The 24,496-nt window shown below is 41.1% G+C and overlaps 1 protein-coding gene across 6 annotated transcripts in view; it reads left to right on the plus strand.

Annotated features, from left to right (window-relative positions):
* The window catches only part of SPECC1L (sperm antigen with calponin homology and coiled-coil domains 1 like), a 50,116-nt gene extending 36,633 nt beyond the window's left edge, over window positions 1-13,483 (plus strand). For 4 of the 6 annotated variants that reach the window (XM_075831789.1, XM_075831834.1, XM_075831807.1 and 1 more), the window contains 5 exons: window positions 347-415; window positions 699-801; window positions 10,544-10,660; window positions 10,790-10,849; window positions 10,942-13,483. In XM_075831789.1, coding sequence (XP_075687904.1) covers window positions 347-415; window positions 699-801; window positions 10,544-10,660; window positions 10,790-10,849; window positions 10,942-11,031 — 439 coding nt within the window. In that variant the 3' untranslated portion in view covers window positions 11,032-13,483. The remainder of the gene's footprint in view (window positions 1-346; window positions 416-698; window positions 802-10,543; window positions 10,661-10,789; window positions 10,850-10,941) is intronic. The other 2 variants (XM_075831815.1, XM_075831824.1) reach the window with 2 other exon arrangements.
* The last annotated feature ends 11,013 nt before the right edge of the window (window positions 13,484-24,496 follow it).

Raw genomic sequence — 24,496 nt, forward strand, 5'->3', positions numbered from 1 at the left:
GTGCACACGCCGAAAATTTTCCCCACTGCTGCCTTAAATTTGCAATTGGTTTTCTGCAGCAGATTTTTACCCTTCATTGTAATGGGTGAAAATTGATAAACATCTGGAAGAAATCCGCGACTGGACATTCTGCGGATTTAAAAATCCATCTGCACATATCTCACATACATTACACTGGACATTGCAGATCTGCATCAAATACTCCATGTGTGAACGTGGCCTAAAGTGTACATTCACCTTATTAAACGCTATTTTCCGGTTTGATTTCTGAATATAATCTACGTAAAAGTTCAGTAATTGTGTAAATACTATGAATTCCTTATCTTGTACTGACCCTGAGTTACAGCCTGTATTATAGACCCGAGCTGCATTCACAATTGCTATTGGAAACAGTCGACAGACACACCCTTAACAGGTTAGCTGAGCTTCTATAATGCAATACTCTGTGCTCCGCTGTGTTCTGGGAGAGTTAGCTTTTTCAACATCAGATTACTGTACGGTACCTGGTGTAAATACTACACTTCTCAGAATGCGTATCATCAGCGCAAGCTCTATACAGACACTGGGGTATCAATCAAGTGGACTTTTCTTTGCTTCTTGTTTTTGCATTTCGCTTGTTTTTATATCTCCCGTTTACTTTTATTTTGTTTACTTTTATTATCTCCATCTTTTATAAGTATTGTGTACGTTGCTTGTAGGGAGGAAAGGAAGGACCCCTTGTCAGCCCTTGCTAGGGAATATGGTGGTTCGAAGAGGAATGCTTTGCTGAAATGGTGTCAGAAGAAGACCGAAGGATACCAGGTGATTACCTTCATACATGTCCTCTAACCGGTTTTTACACAGAACTGGCACTGCAGGGGTTATCATGTAAATGTGGATTTGACCCTGAATAAGCATAGGCAGATTGTTAGGTTGGTTAATTAGGTCCTGGGTTATTAAGCAGCACTCTCTCTCTCCCGGGAGCGGATGAAGGATAGTTACCGGGATACACGTAGCTCCATCTGTCCAGAACCAGGAAGGAATTAGCAAATGCTCTTTTAAATACACAGATGTTGGTTAGATGACTTTAGCCCTTCCATAGTATAAACAATGGATTTGAGGTTGCCCGTTTTTGGGATTTTTAAAAAAAAATATATTGGCCCAACAATACTGCCATCCTGTTTTTGGATCCCAGTGTCACTCTTTCAATTACTTTTGCTTTTCTAGGTGATAAATCAACTAGAAGGGAAAGTTGGGATTTAGACTGTTCGTCCCATGTGCACTTTGTTTCCTTGCCGATCATCATTTCATCATCCGGTTTAGGATGTTGCTTGAAAAACATTAACAAAATACTTACAGTAGCATGACGTTAGCTTTGGGGATGAATTTTGTCTTTTCAATGCCGTACTCCTACCATTTAAAGCACTAAAGGGGAGAATGAAATCATTTGAACAGCTATGTTGTTGGTTTAAAGGTCATGTGACTTCCTCACAAATGAGGGCATTGGGCCAAATATTAGAGACGCTTCTTTCTGTTTAGCTGTATGGGCACTGCACTGGGGTGGAAGCCTCTACAATGTGCACTTAATCTACATTATATTGTCTTGGGGTATGTTCCCACAGTTTTTTGCCTTTGCACCTTTGTTTCCGCGCTTCTTGACGTTCGCCGGTTTTAGCGATTTCTTCAACAGAGGGAAGAACCGCGAGCGTTTTTTTGCCAAACAATGCGTCAGAAAACGCGGCAAAAAAACACAGCAAAAAAACGCATTTATTTCTGTCTCCCATTGATTTTAATGGGGTTTTTGAGGCGGAAAACGCCTCAAGATAGGGCATGTCACTTCTTTTTCCTGCGAGCATTTTTTTTTTTGCTCGCTGGAATAAAACGCCCCCACCTCGCATTGGAATCAATAGGAGGCAATTTCAGCCGTTTTTTGCCACAGTTTCCGCGGCAAAACTCCTCCGTGTGAAAGGGTAAATTCACACAGTTTTTTTTACGCGGAAACCGTGTCAGAAAATGCGACAAAAAACAGCCGAATATGCCTCCCATTGATTTCAATGGGAGGCGGAGGCGTTTTCTCCCGCGGAAAACTGTTCGTGGGAAGACATGCCCTATCTTCGGGCATTTACGTTTTTGACCTCCCATTGATATCAATGGGAGGCAGAGAAAGCATATTTTGCTGTGTTTTTTGCCCACGGCGCTCAATGGCCACGAGCGAAAAACTGAATTTTGAGGCAGATTTTCTGTCTGCAAAAAACTCTGTGTGAACCCAGCCAAAAAGAGTATCCTCTCCTATGTCCTCTGCAGAGTAAGGGCCAGTTCATACTGAGTTTTTGACGTGGAAAACGCGCCAAAAAACAGCCAAAAATGCCTCCCATTGATTTCAATGGGAGGCGGAGGCGTTTTTTTTTTTTTTTTTCCCGCAAGCCAGTTTTTCCAAATACTAGAACATAAAGATCTTTTCTTTTGTGTTCTAGAATATTTGTACAAGTCTGTTCTTGTCTGTTTCCTACTCCTTTGACAAATGTGTTGGTCAGTACTTGTTAAATCCACATTCTTCTTCTTTTCTACGTTTTTTTTTTTATTTTTTATTTTTTTTTATGTGCATCTTTCTGGAATTTTTCTATGGTGCACTTTTTAAATAGATGTGAGGTTTGCGCTGATATAATAGATTAACCTCATGTAAACCTTATGTGATCGTACTACATAATGGTGGTGCCATCAATCATTTCATACCTGGACAGTAGGGCTTTTCCAGGTGCATCGGCAGAATGTAAGTAGATGGTAGAGATAACACAAAGTGATACATATGACCACATAACCAGAAACAAACCGGTCAGCAAGACACAATGATAATACAACTATGTTGTATACAATTAGATCTTTGCATTTTGTTTGGTTTGGACAACACCTTCTCACATTGCGAGTCTGCCTGAGACCAGCTGATCACGGGTGATCGCACTTCTGAGGGTACCTATGATCAACTGTTTTATTGTGTGGGCAGTCGCTGCATTGAGTCTTGTTTTCCTTGCAGATTACACACAGGTTTGTTTGTAGTCTGGCATGTAAATATATAGGTTCACATAAGAGTTGTAGACACAGTACTTTGGGTGTTAAATCAATCTTCCATAAGGTCCAAAAGTGTTTGTACGTGGTTCAAACTCCACATATATGTACTAAACTGATAATTGGCCTAACAGGAGTCCTACAAATCATATTAGATATATGAATATAAAATATACCTTTTATTGAATATATATTAAAATCTACAACGGTTAAAAAAAATAAAGGTATGAAACAACACTAAGCCGGCGTACACTTTCCACTTAATATACTGTATGACATATATATGAAGGAATATATAGCTCAAAATTTACAGTGCAGTGGCAACCAAATGCATATACAGATGGAAATAACAAGTAAAAAGTAACTCGGGTGATATGCAATAAGATTTGTCCTACTCTACGGAAACCAAAATGGACATCATTTGTACACAACTGTGCCGATACAACTAGAGAAGGTACCCAATGGAGGTGTTAATATAAAGCAGTCATTTCATTGGGTATGGTAGCTCACCTAAACATTGGTCTTTAGAGCGTCTAATGAATCTAAGAAGTCTCAGGAGACAAATGTTGATTTATGTCTACTGATATTTCTGGCAAAGAATATACCTGACACAAATTTACTTGGCATAATATATTTACACAGTATATACCATTTTTTGCACATAGCACTTTGAATAGAAAATGTTTTCTGATACTTTATATGGTATCATACACTTTTGCTTACACGGAGTATCTCTGTCTTCTGGCACTATAGCACCTCTATTAATCATTTGAAACCATTTTAAACACGCTATCTAGTATTTGATAGCTAAATCTATCTACTTCATAGTCTTTATTCTATTTAAAGGGGTTGTCTGGGAATACATTTAATTTCAATTTTAACTTACTTAGTCATATTTAATAACATTTCGAATATAGTGTCTACTTACCTGTGCCAGCGTTCTCCTGTTCTGATCTGCCGTCACGTGACCGCACCCAGGGGGGTAAATTTTTTATTTCCTGTGAGGTACCGTGTCTTTGCTCAGCCAGCACTTCCGGCTAAGAAAGGCAAGGCGCGTCATCCACTACATTTCCAGGCAGTGGGCCGGGTGGATGTTTCATGAGCTCTTCAGAGCTCCGCCTCCTCTGGTCCCGCCGCCTGTAGATGTAGTTTATGACGCGCCGTGTCTTTACACAGCAGGAAGTGCTGGCTGAGCAAAGGCACGGAGCGTCATCAATCTTAGTACATGCCTCCTCCTCCTCCTTCTTCTTCACTCTTGGAGCTCCCGCACTGGAGTGCATGTGAGAAGAAGGAGCGGACAGTAAAGTCAGGGCATGTTCCTAAAGCAGAATCCCCGGCCACAGCAGTCGACGATGTGGCCGGCGATTCTGCTCCAGGAGAAGTACCTGCCTTCACTGTCCATATATGGACACAGTGACGTCATGGACTTCTGAAACGGAATCCCCACCGCTGTGGCCGGGGATTCCGATCCAGGAGAATTCACTCACTTCACTGTCCATATATGGACAGTGAAGTGAGGGACTTCTCCTAGAGCCGTCCCCTACAGGAAGGGGGTGACTATGTACAAGGCGGCTGTGTGGCATTCACATGACACAGTCTAATGACAGTCTCCTGAGACTACTTAGATTCATTAGAAGGGCATCTCCCCTATAATGACATGTTGGCGTTTGCACAATTCTATTGGTGGCTGCTTTCTTTATCAACCGTCTGCCCCCTCCTCATAAGCCACGCCTCCTGATGAAGACTTGAGAGAAACGTGCATCAAGGCGGCCGGTGACACCCTAGGACCAATGTTTAGGTGAGCTATCATATCGTATAAAATGAGTTCTTTGTAACCCCTCCATTAGGTACCTTTTCTTGTTGTAACAGCACAGTTGTGTGAAAATGACTATGGCCATTTTCGCTTCCTTAGGGTAAGACTTCGCTATACGCATATCTTATTGCATATCACCCGAGTCACTTTTTTACTTGTTATTTCTATCTGTATGAAATGTATGCATTTGGTTGCCACTGCACTATGCACTTGAAATTTTGAGCTATATATTCATTCATATATATGTCGTACTGTATATACAGTGGAAAGTGTACACCGGCTTAGTGTTTCATATTATTATTTGTGTTTTTTTATTTTTTTACTGTTGTAGATTTTAATATATATTCAATAAAAGGTATATTTTATATTCATATATCCAGTATTCTGGTTTGTATGGCTCCTTTTAGACCAATTTTCATTTTAGTTGATGTTAAATCAAGCCTATTGGCAAGGTTACTTTAGTTTATTTATTTTGGATGCATTGAAGCATTAAAATAAGGGTTGCAAAAGTGGGTTTATTGTGGCCCCTTTATTTAGTACAAGCTGAGAAATTGGTTCCGGTACCTAAAAAGGTAATGAATCCCAGCTATAAAACAAACTTTATAATGAGAAATTAACCCCTTCCCAACATCCGGCGTATATATACAGAGCTGTCGGGCGGGGCTTCCCGCAAAGTGCAGTACCATTACGTCACTGTGATAGTGCGGGCTCAGTAGCTGAGCCCGCACCATCACCGGCGGTTGCCAGCTGTATGTTACAGCTGGCACCCTGATGTAACGGCCAGGACTGGAACTAGCCTCTGATCCGTCCGATTAACCCCTTAAGATGCTGCGTTCAATAGAGATCACTGCATGTGAGGGAGGTTTTAGTCACCGGCATCCCAGCAACGTGATCGCTAGGTTGCCGGTGGCTGCAATGGCAACCGGGGGCCTAATACTAGCCTCCCGGTCTGCCAGCAACGGAAGCCTCCTATTCCCCGCTCGGGGGCAGGGCCTAAAAGTCTTTCGGTACCATCGGCAAGATGGTGCCGTCTCCGCTTCCGGCTCAGAAGCTGAGCCGGCGTCGTCAGCAGTGGGTGTCCGCTGTAACGGCAGGAACCGGCGCTAGCTCCAATTCCTGCTGAAAGCGATCGCTGCATCTTAGTGGTTTGTAGCAAATTGGCAGCCCTGCCATGTGATGGCAAGGCTGCCGACTGCTACTATTGCAACAGGAGGCCTAAAAATGGCTTTCTGTCAGCCATTACTGAAGCCGATTAGGCCCCGACCGGAGGTGGAGCCTGATCGAATAGCTGTCAGTGAACAACTGACAGTTCTAATACATTGCACTACATAGATAATGCAATATATTAGAACATCAATCAAACAGTTGGACCTTCAAGTCCCCTAGTGGGACTAAAGAAAAGTGTAAAAAAAAATAAGTTTCAAGTAATAAAATAAAACACAATCGCCCTTTTTCCCTTATCAAGTCATTTATTGAAAAAAATAAAAATAAAACCATACATATCTGGTATCGCCACGTCTGTAACGACCTGAACTATGAAGATATTATGTTATTTGTCCCGCGCAGTGAACTCCGTAAAAAAAAAAATACTAAAAAATAGTGCCAGAATTGCTGTGTTTTTTTGGTCAACTTATCTTCCAAAAATTGAAATAAATACTGATCAAAAAGTCGCATGTATCCAAAAATGGTACCTATAAAAACTATAGCTCGTCTCGCAAAAACCAAGCCCTCATACAGCGCCATCAACGAAAAAAGTTATGGCTCTTACAACATGGCGACAGAAAAAAGACATTCTTTTTACAAAAGTAATTTTATTGTGCAAAAAGTTGTAAAACATAAATTAGGTGTCGCCGGAATCGTACTGACCCGCAGAATAAAGTTAACATGTAGTTTATAACGCGTGGTGAACGCTATATAAAAAAAACTAAAAAGCTATGCCAGAATTGCTGTTTTTTGGTCACCTTGCCTCCCCAAAAAAAAGGATAAAAAGTGATCAAAAAGTCACATGTACCCCAAAATGGTACCAATAATAACTACAGCTCGTCCCGCAAAAAAAACAGCCTCATACCACTACGTCTATGAAAAAATAAAATTAGTTAAGGCTCCAATAAGTCAGGAAATAAAAAATTTGCAGTTTTGCCGGTCCGAGGGGATAAAAGGGGGATAAGAAAGGACGCCATATATCAGTGCGACACCGGCCTGTGCAGAAAGGATTGTGTTACAGCGTAACACACATCTATGGATTATTTTATTCTTTTTTTTTTACCCCATTATTATACCACTTGACTTTGCCCCTGAGGTACTCTGCCCAGCTTACATGTACCCCCACATTATAAACTGAAATACCAGAAATACTCAAACAAAACTACTACCAAGCAAAATCCATGCTCCAAAAGCCAAACGGCTACTAAAGTTCTAAGCCTTGTAATATCCTAGAAAAATAAAAGGATGTTCAAAAAATTACACCAACATAAAGTAGACATATGGGGGACGTTAATTAGCAACAATTGTGTGTGTGATACAACTGCCTGTCTTACAAGCAGATACATTTAAATTTGCTAATTTTTGCAATTTTTCACTACATTTTGGTATTTTTCACAATTAAATACTGAGTGTATCGAGCAAATTTTGCCAGTAACATAAAGTCCAATGTGTCACGAGAAAACAATCTCAGAATCGCTTGGATAGGTAAAAGCATTCCGAAGTTATTACCACATAAAGTGAAACATGTCAAATTAGAAAAATGAGGCTCTGTCAGGAAGGTCAAAAGTGGCCAAAGAGGGAAGGGGTTAATAGATGGGAACAGAAAATACATCTTTTGTGTTTGTGGAAAGTACTCGTTCAACTTTGGTGCATTAACAAATCAAGACCATGATAAAAATATGAAGTATTGAGTTTTCCTTCAAAGACATTCCATATAGCAATATGTCGTGCTGACTACAGTGGATATTTGCACATCCTGAAAGTTAATAATTAGTACCCAGAAACCGGTAATAAAGTATGTAAAGAAATTAAATATTTTTTTTATGCATGGTAAACTGCTCTCGTACTAGAAACTTCCCAAATCTCAGGCTCCCTTGAAGCAGAACTGCTGCCCTGGTTCAGTGTCTACTCCACTTGTTCCCGACATTAATGAGTTATGGGTGTGTGAAGAAAGAGGTTGTTTGTCTGTGTCTTTCCCTTATGCAACTTTTACCAGTGATTTTGTTCCTTGGAATTATTTCTTACAGATTTTGCGGAAGGTTCACCTGTTCTTTATTATGTCTTTTTTTTCTATTTATAATGGGTGTTTCGTAAAAGGATTATTCCCGTCAAACAAAGTGATGGCATATTGCTAGGATATGCCATCACTTTGTGATCAGTGGTGGTCCCACTAACGGGACCCCACCGATCCAAGGAATGCTCAATTCTTAACCAGCGCTGCGGCCCTTTATTTTCAGAAATGGCAATATGCCATCACTTTGTGCGATAGGAATGACCCTTTTAAATATTCTCACAATGTAGTTAAGACAAAAGAAAAATACATTGGGCTTTACTGTGTGTCAACAACATCTGATAAATCTGATCAATAGACTGGCATCACTTTGAAAAAGTCCAACATGTTGGGAAATATCGAATGGGTTTAGGCTCCTATAAATGTACCCCAACTCATGTCAAATCTGGCCATGTATCGGTCACCTACAACTTATCATAGAACTAATGCAGCATGCTATGCTGTTCAGCAAGGATACAGGTTAAACGCATGACGAAATCGGAGCTTCACACTTAACATCCCATCGAAATCAATGGGAATTCAGAAAAGAATGTAGGAACAAAGTTTTTGTGAATAGACTTTAACAGGGAAGATGAAAATCAAATGCCAGTTTTGTAATAATTTAAAAAATCCTATATCTCGCATAGAAACTGTCTGAGAATCTCTGATCTCAAGAGGTCTTCTTCTCTGTATTAGAGAATATTAGTAAATCCTGAGTTTCTACACCTTCTGCGTCGTCAGATCTGCTGGATAATCAGATGCTTGGACTGGACTCCCCGATTTAGGCAGGTCATAGCTATTGTGTGTGTCTGCGCGCCTCAGCACGTACAGCTGTACTAGAGTCAGGAAATGAATTCTTTATTATTATTGGTATTATTTTAGTTTCTTCCCAGAAATGAATTTGACCCAGGGACAGGCGGGGGTAGAGAAGGCATAGACAGCGGGAGGGAACTTCCTGCTCCAGTGCGAAGGAGATTCCTTTGTATTACTATAGACACACAAATATTTGTCTAAACCCCTAACACACATGGACATGCTTACTCTTCTTGGATATGTGTAGAAGCCATTCATTTTGCCTTATGCAGCTATATTAGATATAAGTATATGGCAACTTCAGAGACCTTATCTGAATTTCACTGCACAACCTTTAAAACAAAACTGTTTCTGTGATGTTTATGATCCAAAATCCTCTTACTTGGTAATCTGACGCAAAACCAACTTAAAGAGGCTCTGTCACCACATTATAAGTGCCTATCTTCTACATAATGTGATCGGCGCTGTAATGTAGAGTACAGCAGTGTTTTTTTTATTTAGAAAAACGATCAATTTTGACCAAGTTATTCATGCACTCAGCACATAGTGATCTTGCGAGATCATGATGTGCTGTCACTCACACATTAACATTACTGAAGTGTCTTGAGAGTGAATAGACATCACCTGAAGCCAGGACGTGATGTCTATCCACAATCCCGACACTTTGGTAAAGTTTTTGTGGGACTTAATGACAGTCCAGCGTGATCTCTGTGCTGTGCTGTGCTGGAAGTCCCACACAAACGTTACCGAAGTGTCAGGATTGTGAATAGACATCGCGTCCTGGCTGGAGGTGATGTCTATTCACTCTCAAGACACATTTCCTTAAAGTTAATGTGGGTATATGTGACAGCACAGCGAGATCACGCTGTACAAATGGACATGAATGGAGAGAAGTGTATGACACTGATTGGTCAGCGTCATACACTCCTCTGTACAATGCCCACTTGGTCATATAGTAAAAACATGCCCAGTTGGGCATTAAGAAAGTCATTAGCATAAAGCTAAAATAGGTCATAACTTGGTCAAAATTGATAGTTTTCTAAATAAAAAAACACTGCTGTAATTTACATTACAGCGACGATCACATTCTGTACAAGATAGGGCACTTATAATGTGGTGACAGAGCCTCTTTAAAGGCATACGAAGGCCAAAAATACAAGTACAATAGTGCATAAAAAATAGTAAGATAGTGCCAATATGTGGGGAATGTGGCTGTTTTTTTTTTTTACAATTTATCATGGTGTTTAATGCAACTTTTGAATTGTTTTTTTTTATCTCAAAAAGTAAAATAATTTTTAACAAAAACAAATTAGACAGTTTTGTGAAACACCGATACGTTATTTTTTTTTATAAACAAAGGTTTACATAGCCTTTAGGAATAAATGTATGCATCTTTTCAGGTAGTGAAGGAGATACTGCCAGGATACAGATGAAAGAGATGTATTAGAAGATACCAGTAGTACAAAGAAAGCCAGCCTTTCAAAATATATTTTATCTGATCCCTGCATTTTTTTTTCTTTGTTATTGTATACACTGAAAGAATAACACTGCACATAACGGTCTTTTGCCCTGTAGACTAGACTATATAGTGTAGATGCTTACACGGTCTTTATATTTTGCAGAATATCGATATCACGAATTTCAGCAGCAGTTGGAATGATGGTCTTGCATTCTGCGCTTTACTTCACACCTATCTTCCTGCGCACATCCCATACCAGGAGCTGAGCAACCAAGACAAGGTGACTAGTTGACTGACCTGTATTCGGGTTGTAGCTGTACATAGAAATGGCTTACCATCACCACCGCGCCAGTTCTGACTGGTCAGGCAGTCTTTTGTTTTATTGTTCTTTTTTTTCCCCACTTCGCAGAGGAGAAATTTCACTCTAGCTTTCCAAGCAGCTGAAAGTGTAGGCGTCAAATCTACCTTGGTGAGTTATGGAGACTTTGTCATTTTCTCTTTTATTTGATGGCTGTCATCTTACACCTTTTATGACTTTGTATTGGTGCTTGTTCTTTCCAGGACATAAATGAAATGGTACGAACTGAGCGTCCGGACTGGCAGTGTCTTATGACGTACGTCACATCGATTTACAAATACTTTGAAACCTGAAATTGAATGTTCCTTATGTCCATCAAGACCTCTTCCCCCATTTCGAATTTTTTTTGAGGAATTGCGGACATAGGATTTTCCAGTCATATGAAGTGAGGGTGGAAGAAGTGTCTTAACTGCCCAGCATCTTCAACAGATCTCACCGGTATGCGTCTGTTGTATGACACACACACACATCCGTCTACGTGAGCTATGGGTCATCCCATTTTCAGATTGTAGTATCTCAGGATGCAGTTTGTAGCCGTGGGAGCAACAAGATGAATGCGGTGGATTGGAACAGTTTTTAAGTCTTTGCGATGTTCTCCTAGTGCCTTAGTAATGTGTGCTCCAGATGCTTTGACCACCATCAAGAAGGAACCAAGTAATTCCATAGAAAAAGGATACACACTAAAGCACATATTGTGCAAACATCTTCGCTGCTGCCTTTTAATTCCTGATTGTCGCCTCTTCTTCGTGCCTATAACACTAATGGCTATACATGTGAATGTTTTGCTACATACAGCTCTTGGCCTTCAGACTTATGAGAGCCGTAACTGACACAACTGATGGCTGCGTGTCCGGTGTTACTGCAGACTAACCACACTTGGAATATAGCTGCGGAGATGTTCCCAGACTTTGTCTTGCAACAAACCTTGGATTCAACAAGCCACACACCAGGCTCGGTACATGCTTCCTTCCATAGGTGCTTTCCCGGGAGGGTTATATCAATATTCAGAATTTTATTTTGTTTTTATTATTGAAATGGATGCTTCTCATTCCAATGCACAGTGTAGTGCCAGCATTCCCACTACTCCGTAGAATTGGCATCCCACTGAACAGGCTTCATCTGGACTTCTCAGCATTTCAACATCTTCTAAAATGTCGATATTGGTTTTGCTGAATTCTATTTTAATATGAATCTTTGACTTTGTTGTTTGCAAGTGTGAACGGATGAACAGTCCTGTTTTCCATGTCCATCTCTCTTTTTCGATAGTCATTCCACTCTTTGGGTCATGATAAAGAATCCTACAATGGCTTCCTAAAATCGTTTTTTTTTCTTTTTACAGGGAAAGCACAAATCTTGTAGCACATAAGACGTGGCAGTGCCGCTTGATCCGTTAAATTTTATAATTCAATGTCGGCGCTGCCATTGCACTTTGTATAATGTAAGTATGAACTAGGCTAGAAAAACACCACTCTCTTAAAGGGATTGTACTTTACAAGATCTCGCGATAATAGCCGATCGTAGGTGGTTCGTGGAAACCTGCTCAATTCTAAAGGGGTTGTCCAAAGTAAGGAAAACCCTGGCGTTATTTTGAGCTAAACCAGGAAACGATTATTCGAGACCATCTCTAGAATGATGGTCCAGAATGCTGGTTGCTAGCTTAGCAAGTAATCCATTTTGATCCCAATAGAGCATGTTTAGCTGGTGCACAGCCCTTTCTACCTTCACAGGTTACATACTTTGCAGCTATTTCTGAATGTTCTCTACCAATTGGCTGTGACGGAAACATTTTGGAGTGTATTTCTTGCCTTCTGATTGCCAGCCTTAGGTGTCATTATGAGGTCAATTTATATAGGGCATTCATTGTTAAATACCATTTACTTAGGACTCTATAGGCATATTTTATAATGTACATTTTCCAGGTTAATTTATTTTGTTCTGTTATTTCATAACTTTTCTCACATGTACAACTGTAGAAAGTGAACGGTTTGCCAAAAAATATTTTGTTTTTCTATGTGGGACTCCGAATGAGTCTTTTTGTATATGACTTAAGTTCTGTTCTTATTCTATGTTACGTACAAAGTATTTAAACAGAGACTGCCTTCATAATAAAAATAAATTCCTTGCAGCCACAGTTACATTGATACTTGAAGGGTTATTCCCATCACACAAAGTGATGGCATGTCGCTAGGAAACGGCATCACTTTGTGATCGGTAGTGGTTTGACTGCCGGGACCCACACAGATTTTGTGATTGAAGTAGCTGCTTTAGTGCTTTGTCGTCTGGTTTTTTCTCCCCTGTACAGCGGTGTTCCTGGCCACCAGCTGTGCAGGAAAACTGCAGCACGACCCATTCGTTTGAGTGGAGCAGTGTTGCAGCTCCTAGCACAGCCGGGTGCCTGGGAGTGCTGCTGTGCAGGGAAAAAAAACTGAGAAGGGGACAGAGTGGTAAAGCAGCACTGTGGCTCCTTTAATCTCCATCTGCGTGAGACACGGCAGTCGGACCACCACCGATCACAAAGTGATGGCATATCTTACCACGTCCTGGCAGCAGAGCCCTATCAAAGCAGTAACCATAAAATATAAGGATGTCAGCCTATTTAGGTCTCTCTCTGCAAGCAAGGTGTTAATGGCAGAGTTTTATTATTATTATTTTATTAATAAAATATCTATTACATATGTTATATGTTAATATGCGTTAGCTTTGTGATGCAAAAGGGCATTTTCAAAATAAAGACATAAAGCTTCATTTTCACGTGTCACCGTTAGTTATTATGTTAGCTTTACATGAAACCAGTCTGTTTAGGACCTTTGTAAGGATACATTCTCACAACTGTATTTTCAGCCCATGTTAAGTCTGTTTATTTTATGATGAAATGGGACGGGATCATAAAATAGTGGGAAACCCTTCTCAAACAAAAAAAGTCTTCTTGCCTGCCTCTGATGGGAACATGGATCACTGTCGCCTATACGATCTCTTGCCGGAAATATTGTTTATATTGCTTTTGCCTAGTATGTGTGATGGATTTAGTCTGGAACATTTGCGAAGACCTGTTCATATTTCAAAATCATTTTAGTTTTTAACCCCTTACCGCACCAGGACGCATCGGTACGTCCTGTATTACAGTGCTTTAAAGCATCGGGACGTACCGTTGCGTCCTGGCTAAAAACTGTCACGCTGTCAAAGGACAGGGTGACAGAACTGTGCCGTCAACTGTTTTTGACAGTTGATCGGCACACTAAGACGGCAGGGGACCATTCACAGCGGTCCCCAGCCTGCGATTGCTGTGATTGGTCAGTCTGCTGTTACTGACCAATCACAGCTCCCTAAGAAGTTGTATGTGATGGCGCTGGCTCAGAAACTGAGCCAGCGCCATCACCATCGGGTATCACCCGCCTGACACCCCGCTGTAACGGCCAGGACCGGAGCTATGCTCCGATCTGGCCGATTAACTCTTAGATGCAGCGATCAAAGCGATCGCTATATCGAAGTGTCTTGTAGCCTGTCTGCAACGATGATGATTGCCACGGGCGCCGGTGTCAGCTGTTTGTCACAGCTGACATCATGCTCTAATGGCCAGGACCGGAGCTAGGCTCCAATGCGGACGATTTAACCCCTTAGATCGCACCCTATGGTTGCTAATGGCAACCATCGGCACCCGCAGGGGTTCCGATGGTTGCTATGGCAACTGTAGACTAACAATCGCTTCCTAGTACGGAAGCCTATTAGGCCCCGCCGGGAGGCGAAGCCTAATAGGCTTGCTGTCAGTGAATAGCTGACAGCTCTAATACACTGCACTATGTAGGTAGTGCAGTGCATTAGACTAGCGATCAGGGCTTCATGCCTTCAAGTTCCCGAGTGGGACAAAAAAAAAAAAGTTAAAACAAGTTAATCAAAATGTAAAAAAATATATAAGTTTCATGTTAAAAAACACTAACAGCGTTTTTTCCTATAAGTCTTTTATTATAGGAAAAAATTAAAAACATTTAAAAAAGTACACATATGTGGTATCCCCGCGTCCGTTACGACCCGAACTATGAACATATCATGCTATTTTACCCGCACGGTGAACACCGTAAAAAAATTAAATAAACTATTCAAGAATCGCTGTTTGTTAGTCACTACCCCTCGCAAAACAGAATAAAAAAAGGGATCTAAAAGTTGCATGTACCCCAAAATTATACCATTAAAAACTGCAGCCCGTCCCGCAATAAACAAGCCCTCCCACAGCTTTTTTAACGGAAAAATTATGGCTCAGAATATGGCGAGAATTTTTTTTTCTTATTTGAAACAAAGGTGATTTTATTGTGCAGATGCTGCAAAACATAAGAGAAACTATATACAGTGGAGGAAATAAGTATTTGATCCCTTGCTGATTTTGTAAGTTTGCCCACTGTCAAAGTCATGAACAGTCTAGAATTTTTAGGCTAGGTTAATTTTACCAGTGAGAGATAGATTATATAAAAAAAAACAAAAAACAGAAAATCACATAGTCAAAATTATATATATTTATTTGCATTGTGCACAGAGAAATAAGTATTTGATCCCCTACCAACCATTAAGAGTTCAGCCTCCTCCAGACCAGTTACACGCTCCAAATCAACTTGGTGCCTGCATTAAAGACAGCTGTCTTACATGGTCACCTGTATAAAATACTCCTGTCCACAGACTCAATTAATCAGTCTGACTCTAAACTCTACAACATGGGCAAGACCAAAGAGCTTTCTAAGGATGTCAGGGACAAGATCATAGACCTGCACAAGGCTGGAATGGGCTACAAAACCATAAGTAAGACGCTGGGTGAGAAGGAGACAACTGTTAGTGCAATAGTAAGACAATGGAAGACATACAAAATGACTGTCAATCGACATCGATCTGGGGCTCCATGCAAAATCTCACCTCGTGGGGTATCCTTGATCCTGAGGAAGGTGAGAGCTCAGCCGAAAACTACACGGGGGGAACTTGTAAATGATCTCAAGGCAGCTGGGACCACAGTCACCAAGAAAACCATTGGTAACACATTACGCCGTAATGGATTAAAATCCTGCAGTGCCCGCAAGGTCCCCCTGCTCAAGAAGGCACATGTACAGGCCCGTCTGAAGTTTGCAAATGAACATCTGGATGATTCTGAGAGTGATTGGGAGAAGGTGCTGTGGTCAGATGAGACTAAAATTAAGCTCTTTGGCATTAACTCAACTCGCCGTGTTTGGAGGAAGAGAAATGCTGCCTATGACCCAAAGAACACCATCCCCACTGTCAAGCATGGAGGTGGAAACCTTATGTTTTGGGGGTGTTTCTCTGCTAAGGGCACAGGACTACTTCACCGCATCAATGGGAGAATGGATGGAGCCATGTACCGTCAAATCCTGAGTGACAACCTCCTTCCCTCCACCAGGACATTAAAAATGGCTCGTGGCTGGGTCTTCCAGCACGACAATGACCCGAAACATACAGCCAAGGCAACAAAGGAGTGGCTCAAAAAGAAGCACATTAAGGTTATGGAGTGGCCTAGCCAGCCTCCAGACCTTAATCCCATCGAAAACTTATGGAGGGAGCTGAAGATCCGAGTTGCCAAGCGACAGCCTCGAAATCTTAATGATTTACAGATGCTCTGCAAAGAGGAGTGGGCCAAAATTCCATCTAACATGTGTGCAAACCTCATCATCAACTACTAAAAACATCTGACTGCTGTGCTTGCCAACAAGGGTTTTGCCACCAAGTATTAAGTCTTGTTTGCCAAAGGGATCAAATACTTATTTCTCTGTACACAATGCAAATAAATATATATAATTTTGACAATGTGATTTTCAGGTTTTTTTTTTATATAATCTATCTCTCACTGGTAAAATCAACCTAGCCTAAAAATTCTAGACTGTTCATGTCTTTGACAGTGGGCAAACTTACAAAATCAGCAAGGGATCAAATACTTATTTCCTTCACTGTACATCTGGTATCGCCGTAATCGTACCGACCCACAGAATAATGTAAAATTGTCATTCATAGCGCATGGCGAACGACGTAAAAAAAAAAGAATAAAAAACATCAGAATTGCTGGTTTTTGGTCACCTTGCTTGCCAAAAAAAGGAAATAAAAAGTGATCAAAAACTCGCAAGTACACCAAAACGGTACCAATCAAATCTAGAGATTGCAACGCAACAAATAAGCCCTCACACAGCTCCGGTGAAGAAGTTCTGTCTCTCAGAATATGGCGATGCAAAATGTGCAGAGTGTTCCAAAAGCAGATAAGATTGGGCACCATTTAGCAGTGCGACACCTGCCACATATCTATGAAATATTATTTATTTACCCCATTATTATACCCTCTTATTATGCCCTGATGTATTCTGGACAGCTTACATATGCCCCCACAGTATAAACTGAAATACCAGTAAAACCCCAAACAGAACAGTTACCAAGCAAAATTTGCGCTCCAAATGGCGCTCCCTCCCTTCTAAGCTCTGCAACATGCCCAAACAGCAGTTTATGTCCACATATATGGCATCGCCATACCCGGGAGAACCCGCTTAACAGTTTGAGGTATTTGTCTTCAGTGGCACAAACTGGGCACAACATATTGTGCACTAAAATGGCATACCTGTGGAAATTTGCAATTTTCACTTTGCACCATCCACTGAGCATTCATTTCTAATAGAAAAAAAAAAAACATCAAAATGCTCACTACACCCCTTAATAAAATGCCTGCATGGGTGCAGTTTCCAAAATGGTGGTCACTACTTGGGGGTTTGTTTTACTATTTGACCCCAGAGCCCTGCCATTGTGGGCTAATGCTGCGAAAATCACCAAAATAGGCCTCACATGTGCCTTTCACTCCTAAGCCCTGTCATATGTCCAGGCAAATGATAAATGCCTTCAGGGGTGTAGTTTACAAAATGGGTTCACTTCTCAGGGTTTACACTCTACTCTGGTACCTGAGGGAGCTCTGCAAATGCGACATGGCGCCCGTACACAAGTCCAGCAAAATCCGCGCTCTAAAAGCCAAATGGCGCTCCTTCCATTTTGAGCTCTGCCATGTGCCCAAATAGCAGTTAGGGGCCACAGATGGGGTTTTGCCGTACTCGGGCGAAATTGGGTAACAAATTGTGTATTCTTTTTTTTTTTCTCCTATTACCCCTTGTGGAAAAAAAATTGGGTGCAAAACTACATATTTTTGGGAAAAAAAAAATATTTTTCATTTTCACTGCCTCATTCTAATACAATCTATGAAACACCTGTGGGATCAAAATGGTCACTACACCCCTAGATGATTACCCTGAGGGGTATAGTTTCCAAAATGGAGTCACTTCTCAGGGGTTTCTACTGTACTGGTATCTCTCACGGGCTCTGCAAATGCGACATGGCGCCCAAAAATGAATCAACCAAAATCTACATGCCAAGTAGCACTCCTGCCATTCTGAGCCCTGTCGTGTGTCCAAGCAGCAGTTTATGACCACATATGTGATATTGCCATACTTGGGAGAAATTGCTTTACAATTGTTGGGGCGCTTTTTCTCCTTTTATTCCTTGTGAAAATGAAAGAAATTCAACATTTTAGTGGAAAGAATGTAGATTTTCATTTTCACTGCATAATTGCAATAATTCAGCAAAAAAACTGGGGTCAAAATGCTCACTATACCGCTAGATTCCATGAGGGGTGTAGTTTCCCAAATCGGGTCACTTTTGCGGGGTTTGGACTATTTTGACCCCTCCGGGGCTTTGCAAATGTGACATGGGGTCGCAAAACTTGAGCTCAAAGTCAAATGGCGCTCCGTTCTTTTTAAACCCCGCCGTGTTTCCAAACAGCAGTTTATTACCACATATTGGGTATTGCTGTGCTCAGAAGAGTTTGCTTTACAAATGTTGGGGTGTTTTTTCTCCTTTATTGTAAAAATGAAAAAATCTGAGCTAAAACTACATTTTATTCTCATAAATTGTGCAAAAAATGTGTGGGGTCAAAATGCTGACTATACCCCTAGAAAAATTCCTTGAGGGGTGTAGTTTAGAAAATGGGGTCACTTTTGGGGAGTTTTCACTGTTATGGTCCCTCCAGGGCTTTGCAAACGTGACATGGCACTGAAAACCATTCCAGCAAAATCTGCGCTCCAAAATCCAAATGGCGCTCGTTCCCTTCTGAGCCCTGCCGTGGGTACAAACAGCAGTTTATTATCACATATGGGGTATTGCTGTAATCGGGAGACATTGCTTTGCAAATGTTGTGGTACTTTTTCTCCTTTATTCCTTGTAAAAACCCAAAAATTTGATTTTCACAGACTAGTTCCAATAAATTTAGCAAAAAACCTGTGTGGTCAAAATATACGTCTATACGTCTAGAAAAATTCCTTGAGGTGTGTAGTTTCCAAAATGGGGGGTTTTCACTGTTTTGGCACCATCTTGTACGGTGCCTAAAATATATTCTAATAAAATAGAGGCCCCAAAATCCACTAGGTGCTCCTTTGCTTCTGAGGCCTGTGTTTCAGACCATTGCCACACTAGGGCCACATATGGGATATTTCTGAAAACTGCGGAATCTGGGCAATAAAACCTTCTGTGTTACAGAAAAAACTGTATTACAAATTAATTTCGTAAAAAAAAAAATGACATTTCTTAATTTCACCACTACTTTGCTTTATTTTCCGGTGAAATGCCTGAAGGGTTAAAATAATTTCTGAATGCTGTTTTGAATACTTTGAGGGGTGCAGTTTTTTTAGTTTTTTAAAATGGGTGAATTTATGGGGATTTTCTAATATATAAGGCCCTCAAAGCCACTTCAGAACTGAACTGGTCCCTGAAAAAATAGCCTTTTTAAATTTTCTTGAAAATGTGAGAAATTGCTGCTAAATTTCTAAGCCTTGTAACGTCCTAGAAAAATAAACTTTCAAAAAACGATGCCAACATAAAGTAGACATATGGGAAATGTAAACTAGTAACTATTTTGTGTGGTATTACTATCCGTTTTACAAGCAGATACATAACAATTTAGAAAAATGCAGATTTTTGCAAATTTTCTCTGACAGTCAGTATAATCTTCAAGCCATCAACCGTTGGGAGTATAATGCAAATTTTATTGAACAAATCTCCTAATGATAACAGATTTTTTTTTTTTAGAAGTAAAAAACTCAAAATGCACTGTTTCAAATTCTTATGCACAACAGAGATCAAAACATTTTAAAGGTTGTAAAGAGAACTAAAATGGTAATTTGTTGAATTTGCAGCATCAGGAGGTCATATTTACAGAAATCAAAAGCTCTTTCAATAAAAAAAAACTTAACAGGCCAAGTTACATGTTAACGTAGGACCCCTTCTTTGATATCGCCTTCACAATTCTTGCATCCATTGAATTTGTGAGTATTTGGACCGTTTCTGCTTGAATATCTTTGCAGGATGTCAGAATAGCCTCCCAGAGCTTCTGTTTTATGTGAACTGCCTCCCACCCTCATAGATATTTTGCTTGAGGATGCTCCAAAGGTACTCAATAGGGTTAAGGTCAGGGAAACATGGAGGTCACACCATGAGTTTCTCTCCTTTTTATGCCCCTAGCAGCCAATGACACAGAGGTATTCTTTGCAGCATGAGATGGTGCATTGTCATGCGTGAAGATAATTTTGCTATGGAAGGCACGGTTCTTCTTTTTGTACCACGGAAGAAAGTGGTCAGTCATAAACTCTACGTACTTTGCAGAGGTCTTTTTCACACCGTCAGGGACCCTAAAGGGGCCTACCAGCTCTCTCCCCATGATTCCAGCCCAAAACATGACTCCGCCACCTTCTTGCTGACGTCGCATCCTTGTTGGGACATGGTGGCCATTCACCAGCCATCTACTACTCCATCCATCTGGACCACCCAGGGTTGCACGGCACTCATCGGTAAACAACACGGTTTGAAAATTAGTCTTCATGTATTTCTGAGCCCACTGCAACCGTTTCTGCTTGTGAGCATTGTTTAGGGGTGGCCAAATAATAGCTTTATGCACACTTGCAAACCTCTGGAGGATCCTACACCTTGAGGTTCGCGGGACTCCAGAGGCACCAGCGGCTTCAAATACCTGTTTGCTGCTTTGCAATGGCATTTTAGCAGCTGCTCTCCTAATCCTATTAATTTGTCTGGCAGAAACCTTCCTCATTATGCCTTTATCTGAATGAACCTGTCTGTGCTCTGAATCAGCCACAAATCTTTTCACAGTACGATGATCACGCCTAAGTTTTCTTGCAATATCCAATGTTTTCATACCTTGTCCAAGGTATTGCACTATTTCACGCTTTTCGGCAGCAGAGAGATCCTTTTTCTTTCCCATATTGCTTGAAACCTGTAGCCTGCTTAATAATGTGGAACGTCCTTCTTAAGTAGTTTTCCTTTGATTGGGCACACCTGGCAAACTAATTATCACAGGTGTCTGAGATTGATTACAATGATCCAAAGAGCCCTAAGGGTATGTGCACACGAGGGCGTCCGTTACGGCTGAAATTACGGGGATGTTTCAGCCTGAAAACATCCCCGTAATTTCAGCCGTACCGGCATGTGCAGGCGCTTGAACGCCGCGTCAATTACGGCCGTAATTAGCGCTGCTATTCATTGGAGTCAATGAATAACGGCTCCAATTACGGCCAAAGAAGTGACAGGTCACTTCTTTGACGCGGGCGTCTATTTACGCGCCGTCATTTGACAGCGGCGCGTAAATATACGCCTCGTGTGAACAGACAAACGTCTGCCCATTGCTTTCAATGGGCAGATGTTTGTCAGCGCTATTGAGGCGCTATTTTCAGACGTAATTCGGGGCAAAAACGCCCGAATTATGTCCGTAAATAGGCCGTGTGAACATACCCTTAGACACAATACCATCCATGAGTTTAATTAAAAAACTAATAATTAAATGTTTGACACCTAAATCCAATGTGCATAATAATTTGGAACACTGTGTGTGTGTGTGTATATATATATATATATATATATATGTATATATACACACACACACGCACACACACACACACACACGTGTGTATAATACATACGCACGCGTGTATATGTTCCAGAGAGCATCTCTAAGGGTATGTGTACACACACTAATTACGTCCGTAATTGACGGACGTGTTTTTCGGCCGCAAGTAGTGGACCGAACACAGTGCAGGGAGCCGGGCTCCTAGTATCATACTTATGTACGATGCTAGGAGTCCCTGCTACTCCGTGGAACTGCTGTCCCGTACTGAAAACATGATTACAGTACGGGACAGTTGTCCTGCAGAGAGGCAGGGACTCCTAGCATCGTACATAACTATGATGCTAGGAGCCCGGCTCCCAGCACTGTGTTCGGTCCGGGACTTGCGGCCGAAATACGTCCGTCAATTACGGACGTAATTAGTGTGTGTGCACATACCCTAAAAGTAGGTAAGAATTAAGAGGAGAATCAACATCAGAGGATCTGTTAGAGACATGCTTTGAAGTTAGGCCATCTATTAGATGCACTAATAAAGCTAAGGAAGTGAATTCTATGAGTGAAAGAAGAGAAAGGGGGGGGGGGTGCTGGTGATTGGGGGGGGGGGGTGATAAGCACAATAAGTAAGGAGGGGTTATGCCATACTGACAACTTGCAGCGTTCTTAAATGTGGAGTCTTAGTTTTCATTGAATAAGTTAATGTTACTTGGGGTAGGAAGCATGTACACAATCTATGGACCAGTTTTTTTTGGGGGGGGGGTTTCCAATTAAGTTCTGTATTTTAAGTCTGAGATGGTTTGTGTATAGATTGTGCTCCAAACATTAGGTGTCGAGTTTTATCCCATTTGTATATCATTGTTATAATCTGTATTGTTTAGACATTTGTGTGAACTGCTCTCCGTTTATGACCTAGGATTTTCATTATTGGGCAACTATAGATTGAGCAATATCTTGAGGACACATAGATCTGAATACTAATTATACCTGACGCCAGAGCATCATTGGGTGAAATGGGGTGGTTGTCCCTGTCGAACCCTGTGTTATGTCAGAGCTTCACAAATATATAAGTGTGTGTGTGTGTATACTCTACCATTCAAAAGTTTAGGGTCACTTAGAAATTTCCTTATTTTTGAAAGAAAAGCACCGTTTTTTTTTTTCAATGAAGATAACATTAAATTAATCAGAAATACACTCTCTACATTGTTAATGTGCTAAATGACTATTCTAGCTGCAAACGTCTAGTTTTTAATGCAATATCTACATAGTTGTATAGAGGCCCATTTCCAGCAACCATCACTCCAGTGTTCTAATGGTACATTGTGTTTGCTAACTGTGTTAGAAGGCTAATGGATGATTAGAAAACACTTGAAAACCCTTGTGCAATTATGTTAGCACCGCTGTAAACAGTTTTGCTGTTTAGAGGAGCTATAAAACTGACCTTCCTTTGAACTAGTTGAGTATCTGGAGCATTACATTTGTGAGTTTGATTAAACTCTCAAAATGGCTAGAAAAAGAGAGCTTTCATGTGAAACTCGACAGTCTATTCTTGTTCTTAGAAATTAAGGCTATTCCATGCGAGAAATTGCCGATGAAAACGAAGATTTCCTACAACGGTGTGTACTACTCCCTTCAGAGGAAAGCACAAACAGGCTCTAACCAGAGTAGAAAGAGAAGTGGGAGGCCCCGCTGCACATCTGAGCAACAAGACAAGTACATTAGCGTCTCTAGTTTGAGAAATAGACGCCTCACAGGTCCTCAATTGGCAGCTTCATTAAATGGTACCCGCAAAACGCCAGTGTCAACGTCTACAGTGAAGAGGCGACTCCGGGATGCTGGGCTTCAGGGCAGAGTGTCAAAGAAAAAGCCATATCTGAGACTGGCTAATAAAAGGAAAAGATTAATATGGGCAAAAGCACACAGACATTGGACAGAGGAAGATTGGAAAAAGTGTTATGGACAGACGAATCGAAGTTTGAGGTGTTTGGATCACACAGAAGAACATTTGTGAGACGCAGAACAACTGAAAAGATGCTGGAAGAGTGCATGATGCCATCTGTCAAGCATGGTGGAGGTAATGTGATGGTCTGGGGTTGCTTTGGTGCTGGTAAAGTGGGAGATTTGTACAAGGTAAAAGGGATTCTGAATAAGGAAGGCTATCACTCCATTTTGCAACGCCATACCATACCCTGTGAACAGCGCTTGATTGGAGCCAATTTCATCCTACAACAGGACAATGACCCAAAGCACACCTCCAAATTATGCAAGAACTATTTAGGGAAGAAGCAGGCAGCTGGTATTCTATATGTAATGGAGTGGCCAGCGCAGTCACCAGATCTCAACCCCATAGAGCTGTTGTGGGAGCAGCTTGACCGTATGGTACGCAAGAAGTGCCCATCAAGCCAATCCAACTTGTGGGAGGGCCTTCTGGAAGCATGGGGTGAAATTTCTCCCGATTACCTCAGCAAATTAACAGCTAGAATGCTAAAGGTCTGCATGCTGTAATTGCTGCAAATGGAGCATTCTTTGACGAAAGCAAAGTTTGAAGGAGAAAATTATTTGCAAATTTAGTTTAACCCCTGTCATATAAGTTTGTACGCAATAAAACTACAGCTCCCAGTATAGCCAGATCGATGGTAAGGATATGCTGGGAGTTGTAGTTTCACAAAAAAGAACGATACACACATCATCTCGCAGCAGATCATACATTGACTACAGTACTGAGCAGTCAAGGGGGAATAAACATTTACATTTAGTGACTCACCGGTGATGACTTCTCAGATTCTAGTCGTTCTCTTTACTTTTCCATCTGGTCCAGAACTCTATGATGCCTCCTGACC

This window comes from Rhinoderma darwinii, chromosome 1 (assembly GCF_050947455.1).
Source record: "Rhinoderma darwinii isolate aRhiDar2 chromosome 1, aRhiDar2.hap1, whole genome shotgun sequence".
In the NCBI taxonomy this organism is placed as follows: domain Eukaryota; kingdom Metazoa; phylum Chordata; class Amphibia; order Anura; family Rhinodermatidae; genus Rhinoderma; species Rhinoderma darwinii.